The sequence below is a fragment of the Colletes latitarsis genome, chromosome 10, assembly GCF_051014445.1.
Source record: "Colletes latitarsis isolate SP2378_abdomen chromosome 10, iyColLati1, whole genome shotgun sequence".
Lineage (NCBI taxonomy): Eukaryota > Metazoa > Arthropoda > Insecta > Hymenoptera > Colletidae > Colletes > Colletes latitarsis.
In genome coordinates this window covers 2,432,517-2,445,766 of record NC_135143.1, presented here as the reverse complement: position 1 = coordinate 2,445,766, position 13,250 = coordinate 2,432,517, and the positions used below count along the sequence as shown (strand labels likewise).

At 33.7% G+C, this 13,250-nt stretch overlaps 1 protein-coding gene across 3 annotated transcripts in view; it reads right to left on the bottom strand.

Annotated features, from left to right (window-relative positions):
* Positions 1-13,250, bottom strand: part of LOC143346032 (arginine kinase) — a 184,607-nt gene that overhangs the window by 35,793 nt on the left and 135,564 nt on the right. The window contains exons 1-2 of one of the 3 annotated variants that reach the window (XM_076773751.1): positions 5,658-6,160; positions 432-999 (exon numbers count right to left, since the gene is read on the bottom strand). In XM_076773751.1, coding sequence (XP_076629866.1) covers positions 432-947 — 516 coding nt within the window. In that variant the 5' untranslated portion in view covers positions 948-999; positions 5,658-6,160. Of the gene's footprint in view, positions 1-431; positions 1,000-5,622; positions 6,161-13,250 lie in introns of those variants that run through there. The other 2 variants (XM_076773752.1, XM_076773753.1) reach the window with 2 other exon arrangements.

Genomic DNA, 13,250 nt, shown 5'->3' with positions numbered 1-13,250 from the left:
ATTCATAATTAATTTTTAATTTTCATTACTTTGATTCACTGATTCAACAATGTATATGTAGCATTCTTTCATTCAATTATAGTTACTATTGTTAACCCTTTAACTGTGAACAGTCTCGATCAGTTGACGGTGTGCGTTAAACGTTTACCAGACAGAACTCAGTGCTCGAGTGAAAAGGTCAACTGCTCATATTTTAGGCATCAATTTCTCTCATTGATAATCCTGTGGGATCTTACACAGCATAATAAATAAAAAAAAGAACAGAGGGATTAATGAAACACGCCGTTAAATTTTAACCAAAGGAAGGCCCCAGTCTGAAAAGATCCAACGATTTTTTTTACGACAACCATACAAGCGTTAAAATCGAATTCTATCCCGGTAGCATCGAATGCCCCGTTCATATTACAATCGGCTTTTCAATCTTTATATACCTTTCTCTCCAGTTCTATATAGTGAGCCTTAGTCATGGTGGGATTTAACGGATATCCTTCGACCGACCTGGCGCAACGGATCCTCGTCGAGATCACGTACTTTCCGTCGGGATCAAGATCACCGAGCTCCTCGGGCGTTCCCCAGTCTAGATCAGGATGAACGTCGTCGGACGCAAAGTTAACGTGATACTCCTCGATCACGGGATTAAACAAATCGCCGAAAACGTCGTAGGCCTGTTGATCCGCGGCGTAAATGCCGACGTGGGAGTCTGGATTCTTCAAACCGGACTGAATCACGTCCATCAAGGTGGATCCGTTGCTGGTCACGCGTGCCTTCAGGTTATCGAAAATCGCTTGGCTCAAGTGTTTCTTCAACAAAGACCCGCTATCGATCGTCGCGTACTCTGAGTAGGCATCCTCGAGAGCCTTCAGTCTCTCATCGTCTAGAGCCATGAAGCCGGGTATCGTCCGCGCCTTCTGTTTCTTTTCACAAGCGCACAAACGCTTGTCGCACATTTTGCTTACCACTCTTCTTTCCTGTCGTCTAGCTACACCCCCGATCCAGGTACTGGAAAAGCACAAAATAACGATCCTCGGTGAGGAAGTAATTTTTACGCACGGTTGCATTGCATGAACATAGAAAATCGGAAATTTATAAATGCAGCAATAAATGGAACTACAATTTGTCACTTTATATTTTCTGAGGTGGGTTAAATAGCCTAGTAATCCGAAAGTTTAAGAAGAAATAAAATGACATTTTTTCTCGTCTCCTTTTGATGTTTGGGGTCTTAAGAATTACTTTAAAATATTGAATTAAAATTTGCAAAGTTGACAAAGTTAGAGAAGTTTTGGTATACAGAGAAGTCGTAATATATGTATGTGACGACACCTTCTGCGCTCACCACCAGGGGGCTACACTCTTGTCTCTCTCGCAAGTACTCGACCGACCACCTACAAGTATATGTATACAGGGTGTTCGACCACCTCTGAGAAAAATTTTAATAGGAGAGTCTAGAGGCGAAAATAAGACGAAAATCAAGAATATTAATTTGTTGATTGAGGCTTCGTTAAAAAGTTATGAACGTTTAAAGTTCCGCCTGTAGAACGGCAATCTGCGAACAACTGCGTGCGCGCGATAGTAATTCTCACCACAGGCGAAATATACGAGAAGACCTTACATCCAACGTATTTTTTCGGCTCATTTTTATGGGGCTCTAGATATAGATCCCCAGATACGCATTGTTTGAATTTTGAATCATTAAAATCCTTTAACCCCTCCAAAAGTTATGATTTTTTAAACATACGCATGAACTTTTGGAGAACCATTTTTGGCCAAAAATTATATTTTCATATAAGTGTATTGATCAAAAATGATTGTAATTGACCCCTTCAACCAAAAATAATATTTTAGAACAATTTGAAATTTCTTAATTTCGTCGAAAAATTTCAGCACCTACTCGAATTTTTTTCTCTAAGGTGTGTACGATTTTGGGGGTTTGCCTATTCACCAAAAATGATTATAATTGACCCCCGTAACCGAAAATAATTTTTCCAGAATGATTCGAAATTTTTTAATAACTTTTTAACGAAACCTTAATCGAGAAATTGATATTCTTGATTTTCGTCTTATTTTAGCCTCTAGAATCTCCCATTAAAATTTTTCCCATGGGTAGCCGAACACCCTGTATACACTCCTCGATCGACCATCCAATGTTCTAGCGTATAAGGCAGGGTCTGCTAGAATTGCCTTACTCATGAGTCCCCTAGTATAAGCCCCGACCGGAAATCATTTTCACGCATAAACATAGAAAATTGAAAATTTATAAATACAGCTTCGATGGAGACTATAGGAAATAAAATTAAAGATTTAGATATAAAAAAAAGAAGCATTGAAATAAAATATGGAACGGCTCTGGATGAAATTGAAATTCTAGACGCAATTTAAAATTAATCTTTGCAAATAAAGATAATTGACATCTCACGAATAATGGATTTTCATTGTTGTTGGGTTCTTTGTTTGGTCAACTACGATTCCACGAGGTTACAAATACATTTTCTTTACTAATTCTATTTTTCTTTTGTAACCAAAAAGGGGGGAAAAATGGATCTATTGTTTCGTGTGTGAAATGTGGCTACCTTGGTTGTGACTCCAGAAGTTACACTTTTATTAAATAAACAAACTTATTACTGCAAGTAAATTTTAAGACTTGGATAAAATTTGCATTTATCTAACAAGTAAGATAATTTTTGTAAGAAACTTTTTCTGGATATAATACTTATAAAGCTTCAATTTTTTCAAGCATTTTATATTGTTTTGACTATGTGTATATTCTCCAAATTCTAATCTTTAGGCAATTTGGTACGGCGACATTCCCATTTGCGAAATTTCCCTCAAAACCGCTCGTTTAACTTTAGTAGATAACTTCGATGGCTTAACGGATCGTTTATTCTGTCCATAATTTTCAATTCCTTTCCATGGAAACTTCCTCTCGACATTTTGGGACCTCCTCAAAGAGTCCATAATTTGTCTTTGAGCATTTCCATCGTGTCTTAAATTCGGAATTCGTTTTTCCTCGATTCAAGAGAGTTCCTATTAATGTTAATAGCCCTTGTAACGAAAAAAACGATGATTTTTTAATTATTTCACAAAATATTGTAAACTCATTCTAAAGTCAGTCGAGAAAGTCTCTGTATACCGTATTAAAATTTACTTAACTTCATATTATTCTAATAAAAAACGTGAAAAAAATACATTTTTACGGTACTGTATTCGATAACATAAAATTTATTATTATCAAATAAATTCTTTATGCGAATTAAGAAATAGATAATTCTTACGTTAGTATATTCAATAACATAAAACTTGTTGTATAAATTCTTCAGAATAATTTTCGAATAAGAACTGCGAATGAAAGGAAGTTATTTGAATAAATCTACGAGTAAGAGTACCATATATCAACGTCATCAACAACAGTATCGATATATCGACATTGACACTCGATACGAACATACGTAGTGGCGAATGTGCTTTTGTAAATACATAATTGATCGATCACTAGATGTTTTTTTGACGACGAAAAGAAAAGTTATGGAAGGCCATCGACGGTATCAAAAACACGATATTTTTGTGTACAACCTCCGACTCTTGATTAACAACGTGGAAGGTTCTCCGGAAGGTGCCAGTGATGGCGTTTCAAGCGTTCGCGTGAACTATAATCATGTAGAAATACTGAGAGAATGAAATTGAAAAATTACATTCACAGACAGAAATTCAATCTGAACGGTCCTGATGGTTTGAATTATAAATATTATCGAAAATTCGTCAATAACTGGAGAATGAAAATGTAATAATTTGGGTCGGAATCAGGAATTCCGGTAAGATCGAAAATTATTTATCCATGGTAAGGTAAACAGCAGAAATTAATTAAATTTGATACAAAAACAAATTAATAAAGACGCAGAACGCATTTCCGAAAGTAGATCCATTTTCCATCAAAATGAAGCATCTATTCATGCAAGACTTGTCCAGGCTTATTCCAAAAATGAAAATATATATGTTTCGCCGTAACAATTTGCTCGAGCAATATACGATAACATTAACAAATTGAAACGATCTATCGTAACGGAATGGAGCAACTTAATACAAGATAATACTGTAAAAAACTTTTTAAATCACTGTCAAATCGTACGATCAAAATAACAGCAAATAAAAGAGGATGTACCTGATTGTTAAACAAATATTGGTTGATATGTTTACGTTAATATAACGTTAGACGTACGTTTATTACTTTGTGTTTTATTATTTTAAGGGTTGGGAAAATTACTCAGAAGGCGAGGACTTTTGGTATATGTAAAATATTAAGTGTAGATATTCAATAATTTTTTAAATATAGATAATTAAAGTTACATGCTTTAATACTGTATTTATTTTTTTTACAAAGAGAAAATTTCTTCTATACATGACTAATATATATTATAGTCACTAATAAATTTGCAATATTGAATATTTGCCAGTTTGATGTTTCTAGTAACATGTATGATACTTGTCATTCTTCGTTGTGTAGTACAATTAACACGTTGATTGTTAGACTAAAACTGCAAAATTTTTTACGATACCAAAGCTTTAATTTTTACACAATTGTAAATTACATAAATTAAAATTTGTTTCAGTACTCATTTTCATTACCTCGCTAAAATTTATGAATCCTATTCAAATTTATTTCATTTAACATTTCAGCTTGAGAATTAATTGTTTTAGTTCCAAAGTCAAAAATTTTGTCACCCATATATGAAATTAAAAAATGAAAGAAGTATATTCTGTATGAACAGATTCGATCTGGTGCCTCGAAGTTTATTGACTAAACTATATTTTTCCAGGGGTGGCCGAACACCCTGTATATAAAACAGAATCACTCTATCATTCTGCAAAAACACATAAAAATCGAAGTCGAACAGTTCGTGATCCCATGTCAGTATCCTACTTTTTTATTTGCTAATATTTTCTAAAATGTTCAAGATTGCAAAGAATTTTCAAGAATCCAGAATTATTTAAAAATTGTATTATCCAAAAACAGGAGGCATGGACATTTGAGCATGGTCGTCGAGAATTCTTGATACTATTCTTGTTTAAATTTTGTAAACAATATGTATTCGGGCCGTAGTTTGCCCAGCATTAACGTAGTCAGTTTTAATTATCTATATATTTATGATATTTATAGCGGCTGACTACCGGTAAAAATTACATTTTTGCATTTTCTTTTAAATCCTGAATGACTGTATTCTTAAAACAACTATAACAAATTTAAAAAATACAAACTCAAACGAATTCAGTGGTATAAGAAACGATTAGAAAATAATATATTGTGGCGACACTTCCCATACTTGCCACTAGAGGGCTACGCTCAACTTGTACCTTTCTCACCAGTACTTGATCGACCACTGAAACAGTCAATTTCCTCGTTGATCTCTTTAAATACTTTTCTGCAACATTAGTTCAAGTAAATGAAACTAATAATAATATAACGTCAACACTTCCTATTCTCTAAAAAAAAGGGGGGATGGAAATTTATCACGTCGAGAATCCTTGATACTATTATTAAAATTTTGTGAAAAATATGAGAATGGAAGGATCGAGAAGGGAAAGGGTTAAGTCTTTGGGCGAGACTGTTTCGAGACTTAACATCGTTATTACTTGAGATCTCGACTGCTGATTATTCCGCCTCTAACCTTTCGCTGGTCCCGTCGTCGTCTGGATGCCTCTATCGCTTCTTAGCCGTCTCGCTTTCGCCCCTTTTCGTTTTCCCTTTCCTCGTGTTCCCGGAGCATCCCCCGAAGCGTCGAGTTTTAATTACACATATTTTTTGTACGAGCCGCTCTCAAGACTCGCGGTATGCGCCAGAAGGGCTCTCACACGACGGCGACGTGAATATTCTGAATTTTGACGGACGCTCGACACTTCTGACATAGCCTTCTCGACGCCGAGCGGCCACGAAATCTCGTATCCCCGCTTGTCGCGAAAAAAAGTATTCGGTGCCTAGCTTCAAGTCTCCGTCATGCCTGGGACGCGACCGAAGTTTGTTTCGGTAAGCACGAGTTTCCGTCGCGATGGCTGCGAACGACGAGTTTCAAGTGCTGCCCCCGACTAGCGATGGGACCAATAGCAGACTCATTACCACTGTATTCTCGCTTCAAACGTCTTCTTCCGTCTGACTTTTACGATTTAATGTACCCTCCTCCAATTAAGGTTTATCAAATCATCGACATGATGATATCTATTCTTCTATTTAATTTTATTTAAGAAAAGTGGTGATCATACGAGAATTGGCGTTTCCAACGTGGCACGAACGTTGACAAATTATATGTATACATATATTTGAGAATGGTATGCGAGATTCGATGCATTTGACCGACGAGCGTAGCAAATCGTCGGTGACGATGCAAAACAAATGCCTAACGTTCGACGAAGGTTTCCGATGATCCGCGAAGAGTGCCGATCAACGGACAAAGAATGGAGTCGCGTGGTAACGTTCGAGGCGCGAACCACGTATTGGCTTTATGAATTTATGTTACGGTCGTGGTGCCGATTTAGTATATGTACTTTATATCTGTTCAGTGTGGTTTCTAATTTAAATATATATATGTATACATATATACGGGGTGTTCGGCCAACCCTGGGAAAAATTTTAATGAGAGATTCTAGAGGCCAAAATAACACGAAAATCAAGAATGCCAATTTGTTGATTGAGGCTTCGTTAAAAACTAATTAACGTTTAAAATTCTGCGTGTACTGAATTTTTTTCTCGAAAATGTGCAAGATCTCAGAGGTATGTCTATTCACCAAAAATGATTGTAATTGACCCCCGCAATCGAGAATAATTTTTCCAAAACGATATGAAATTTTTTTTTCTGTCGAAAAATTTCACACCTTCTCGAATTTTTTTCTAGAAAGTGAGTAGGATTTCGGGGATATGTCTATCCACCAAAACTGATTGTAATTGACCCCCGCAACCGAAAATAATTTTTCCAAAACGATATGAAATTTTTTTTTCTGTCGAAAAATTTAGACACCTAATTAGATTTTCAGTAAGGAATTTTTTTCTCGAAAGTGCGTTGGATTTCGGGGGTATGTGTAATTACCAAAAATGATTGTAATTGACCCCCGCAACCGAAAATAATTTTTTCAGAACGATTTGAAATTTTTGAATTTAATTGTTAATAACTTTTTAACGAAGCCTCCATCAACAAATTGGTATTCTTGATTTTTGTCTTATTTTGGCCTCTAGAATCTCCCATTAAAATTTTTCCCAGGGGTGGCCGAACACCCTGTATACATATGTATATGTACATATATCCATATTACGCGTCAGTGTTTGATTACGATTCCTGACTTTCCCGTAAGAGACTACTACATATATTTAATTTATTCAAATATTAACCCTTAAATATCTCAATGTTTGAAAAAATGGATTCATACCACTTTTTCTAATTTATAGTGAATCACTTAATAATGATTATAGTGTACGAATACGAGTAAGAGTTACTTTGCTTTTTCCTTTTCCCTGTTCACTTTTGTTTCCATAAAGAATAAATGTTATTTATTAAATGTTATTCCTCCAATTACGGTTTATTAAATCATCGACTTTCTCATTGGATTCGAACTACGTTTCGTAAGATTTATAATCAACAGAATTCACTATTTGTCTATTAAGAATCCTTTATTAATTTCGTATTCTCAAAAATTAAATTTCATGCAAATCAAATTCATCCTTTTGGAAATCAAGTTTCAATAGAATTTAAAAAATCTAACGTAAAGATGTTATTTCTAAACAAATATTATACTGTCTGTATGTTATAATATTTAAACAAAAAATAACATAAAACAGTTATCAAACTCTAATAGTATCAATTGGTCATCCTTTGTGTTTTAAATACAAATAAAATCACAGAAAATGACAAGATGTATTGCTTCACTTTTGAGTCACTTACAAAATGATTCCAAAACTTGATTTTTTATTTTAACAAGATCTTAATCAACAAATTTGATTTTAAAACGATTTTAAAATTTGTTTTGCAGTATAATAAATATAATTTACAGAAGGGTTAATTTTTAGTGCAATGATTTGTAGGATTAATTTACCACAAAATGATTCTGAAACTCGACTTTTTTATTTTAAAATGATTTTGAACAACAAATTTTATTTTAATATGATTTTAAAACTTGATTTACAATAAGATAAATATAATTTGCAGAAGGGATAATTTTTAGTGCAAAAAGGTAAATATGATTTGTGAAAGGATTAAATTGCAATGACGAAATGTCAATGTGATCTGTGAAAGGGTTAATTTGCAAAACTTATAAGAAATTTCATTCTGCAAAACTAAAATTTACTCCATTTATGATTTATATTTGGTCCGAGCGGTCATAATCGATGTTTTGTTAACTGCGTAATCCGAGTTAATTAAAACACCAGACTAGGTTTCGTTGCAATTGAAAGTTCGAAGAAAACACGTTCAAAGTAAAAATTGTGAGGATTCGAAAAATATTTAGAAAATACGAAACTCAATTTCTTTGGCGTATTTACATACACAGGTCAAGGATATAATAATATGACCTATATTCCTCTATTATCTGAGATGAATTCAATAATATTTCAACACGTGTACGAAACAATGGAATAATTTAATACATCCTCAAAGGTAGTAGCGACAACAATATTCGACATATTTAATTGCACGGGAGATAATTAAAATTAAACAAGTCTATAGAAAAAAACAAATTGAAATTCGCTTCTTCCATAATTAACAAACGCACGGATTATTAAATTCAAGCACGACTTGCACATTTTTATAATTGACTCCTGGTATACTATAACAATATCCCACGCAAAAATGTATAAAGAAATAAAATAAAATCGTGGCGTAAAACAAAACCTTATCGCGAGTACAATTGTTTACCATTTTACGAAATACCATATTTTACACAAACCGTATTTCACAAAAAGGACATAGATATTCTTATTACGTAAGATCCACGATTAACGGTAATCTTCGTGGCTGCAATATTTTTTCAAAAGTGCTACTTAACTTTCGTAATTAAAGTATACATGTAAACTGCGCATGCAATATAAATGAAAAAGTTATCTCCTGCGGTTTATTCGCCGCTCAGGTGGAACATGCTGTACGTTACGAGATTACTATCGTAAGTAATGCTGTAAGTCTCTGCACTCCATAGTAATAAAGCAACGTACGAGGGCATACACATTCGTGCATTTCGAAACGCGTTTCACACGAACGCCAAACAATAACGAATAAGTATTAACCTCCAAACACAGAACGTCGTGCATTTATTCGAGACTTTGACCGATTAAATTAAACATCCGCGTATCCCAGAAAAGATTTGCTTCTACGCGCAATCCAAGATAATTCGAGAGCTCACTGTACTTGAATTTAAACTCTATGCCATTGGATACAGCGCTGACCTCGTCTCCAGAATGTGTAATTTTGCAAAATCTCCAGAATTTTCTAGATCTACCACGTTTCAGACGGATCCAATCAAAATTTTATTGCATTATTCACACGGTGACAATACATAATGAACATAAGTGGTAATGTATGGTATTGTAATCTACTTGAGAAAAGTCGAATTTTAGTTGGATTGTGAAGCAGTTTCGCTGAAGGAATTACTTAATAAGGATAAAACGATATGTGCACTTTGCGATAAACCAATTTGTGAAAAATTTTTGAAACTATAAAATTTAGAAGTTTTTAAAATTTTTAATTTTGAAAGAAGGTACCCTTTAAACAAACCTATTTAGTAATATTTGTCTACATTGAAACAGTTCTAAGCTTGGAATAAAAACAGAAAAAATGGGAAACCGATGAATGAAAAATAATCGAAGTTGCCAGCGTAAATAATTTGTTGACGAATCCGATATAATAAATTCTGTAACTGTACCGGTTCAAAAATTTTATATATTTTCGGTAATCCGTCTATGTATTTGGTGGGAGTTTTTCGCAGAAAATATTTTTCAAAATTAGAAGAAGAACGTAACAGAATTTAAGCGACTTGTCAAATGCATTGTTTAAATTGGAAATCGGTGGTTATCGGGGGAAAAGCAAAACAATAACTGGGCCAAGTATCCATTCTTCACGATTTTTGTTATGTATCCCTCCCTGGGGCGCTTTTATTTATGGCGTTTGGAATTTGTTTTAATTTTATCCGACGAACCGGACTTCCGACATCGCCATTCCGATAGCGAACAACCATGAAATCCCCTTTCCGGCGCTAACTGTATGTCGCGAAAATATTTACCTGCTACCGTTGGTCAAGATTTTTCAAAAGAGAATAAATGTCACACGGTCGAACACGTGTACTTCGAAACGTATTTTCCCGCCTTTGTTTAACATATCAATCCACGAAAAGCATTTTTGTTTCCATAAAGAGATAAATGTCGTTTAAACGGGCATATACAGGGTGTTCGGTCATCCCTGGAAAAATTTTTATGGGAGATTCTAGAGGCCAAAATAAGACGAAAATCAAGAATACCAATTTGTTGATAGAGGCTTCGTTAAGAAGTTATTAACTGAAATGAATTTTTTTTCTCGAAAATGCGCAGGATTTCGGGGATATGTCTACTCACAAAAAATGATTGTAATTGACCCCCGTAAATGAAAATAATTTTTTCAGAACGATTTGAAAAAATTTTCTTTTGCCGAAAAATGTAAGCACTACCCCTGTTGACTCTTCTTAAAAATTCGTTTCTGATTTTTAATAATTTTGTTTGACGTTTTACAGAAAAGTTGTCTAATACTCTTTTATAGGTACCCATGAGCTCCACTTCAGAAAAAAGTTTCATTGAAATATATTCACTATTATCGGAGTTATGGCTGTTTGAAAATTGGACCATTATTCACGGCTTTTTGTCACTTTACGAGGTTAAGGAACAACTTTTCGAATATTCTTAGAATTTCTACATATTCTTTACCTAAATACGCGTTGTTTACTATTTGAAGCATTACAATCCTCCAATTCATTCAGAAGTTATAACATTTTAAAAATTCCCATGACATTTTCGGGCAACATTTCTGGCCATAAATTACATATTCGATTAGGCATTTTTTTCTCGAAAATGCATAGGATTTCGGGGATGTGTCTATTGACCAAAAATGATTGTAATTGACCTTCACAACTGAAAATAATTTTTTTAGAACGATCTGAAAAATTTTTTCTTCGTTAAAAAATTTCAGCACCTACTCGAATTTTTTTCTCAAAAGTCGATAGGATTTTTAGGGGTATTTGTATTTACCCAAAATGATTGTAATTGAACCCCGCAACCAAAAATAATTTTTTCAGAATAATTTGAAATTTTTTAATTTAATTTTTTAATAACTTCTTAACGAAGCCACAGTCAACAAATTTATATTCTTGATTTTCGTCTTATTTTGGTCTCTAGAATCTCCCATTAAAATTTTTCCCAGGGGTGGCCGAACACCCTGTATAGTATAAGTCACCAAAGAAGAATCATAGTATTTTAAATAGTAGTAGACTGGGTATTCTTCGTATTATACGAGGAAATTTCGAGCTATTTTAATTATCATTTGAAATTAAACGAAAAATTATTATAAAATTACTAACAAATTGTACTGGTTAGAATATAATCGTAAACCTCTAAATTCGACAAACTAATTAAGCTTTTCCGAAACTTTTGACTCATCTAATTTTAGTAATATTGAAACTTATAGTGATATTCGATGAAACTTGAACCCAAGAGAATTGGCGTCAATGATTGCTCTTATTAATTGACGTTTAATATTAGTAATTATGAATACTGGAATAAACAGTAGTAATAATATATTGCGGAATATAAATACATAATTATTCTCAAAGCACTTTCTCTACAGTCACGATTCAGTAAAAAATATTTACAACAGTAAATTACATTATATTCATACAATTTTTTTATCACGAATCCTTTAAAATTATATTCGAGTTCCATAAATACAAAATTAAAAATTTTGAATAAGCATGGAACCGAAACTATACATTTTATATCTGAGCACGAAAACAGGGATAGCCCGGTTGTTAAATAAGCGTGAAAATTTCGATTCCAAACAAAAGGATTACCGGAAAAATATTAACAGTTGGTTTTTCCCGGAAACTTCTAAAAACTTATCTTTACGTTCGACGTGCTCTAGTAAACAGAGCCCATTTTCCCTCGTTTCGTTCTAATATCCAAAACGAAAGAGTCATTTAAATTGCTAAGCTATAGCGACTCGACCTGTAAAATGATCAGAAAATAAAAGGCCAAGCGAAACTTTGCTGAAATTCGAAGTGCCAACCGTGCCGGTGAAATGTTCGCTGAAAAGCAAATACCGCTTCGTACCTTCAAAACATTTTCAATTTACGCCACAATTTACAGGGACGTCTTTTATACAGCTGCACTGTATTCCGCGGCACGGCTGATATCCTGACTTTCCATTGGAATGTTCAAACGTTGCCAACAAATAGTCATGAAATTCTATTTCCAACGCCATCGGCTTAATGCGAAACGGTAGGACGTTCAACGTAGGCGAGATTCGAAAGAACGTGATAAGCATCTGTTTACAGTTGCCTCGATGATCGTGTGCCTCGTCGGTTCGGTTTTGACGATTCGATTTTCTGCCGTTAACGCGCCTGAGCCGAGTCATTAAATATTTTCATCGTCATTGACAACCACGGGAGAAGAGGCTCGACTGGAAAACCCCGATGTGTCGATTTCTGTTTCCACTTGGACAATCGACCGGTCCATTCACTTTGGCATCGTCAACAATTCGGGGGAATCTCGAATGAAAAATCATAGTAGCTTGCTGAATCAATGCCAAAAATGTACAGTAACGGACAAAAAGTTTAAGACTATCTTCTCGATTATACATATATTATAGAGAGTCTTTTAGATTTAAAAGGGAATTCTAATTTAGAGTTTCATTTTTTTGGTCTTTTTAGGGATTTTTTTTTAGAAAAAGAGTATATGCTTCTTAATTTTGACATTTTGTGTACATATTTATTTATGTTTTAGGAATGTTCACAATTTTTGTCAAGTGAAAATAATTCAGACTGAATTATATGTAATTTCAAATTTTTTAGAAATACTCAATTCCTTTACTCCTTTTTATATTTATTTACTTTTTGTTTATAGTTCTTTTTATATATTGTTTATTCATGAAATTTCATGTTTTGCTTTGCATATATTTTATATTCATTTAATTAACTGTAATTTGTTTTGTCCCTTTTATATTGTTTCTGTACGTACATAGAAATAAACTGTTTTGTGACAATTTAGT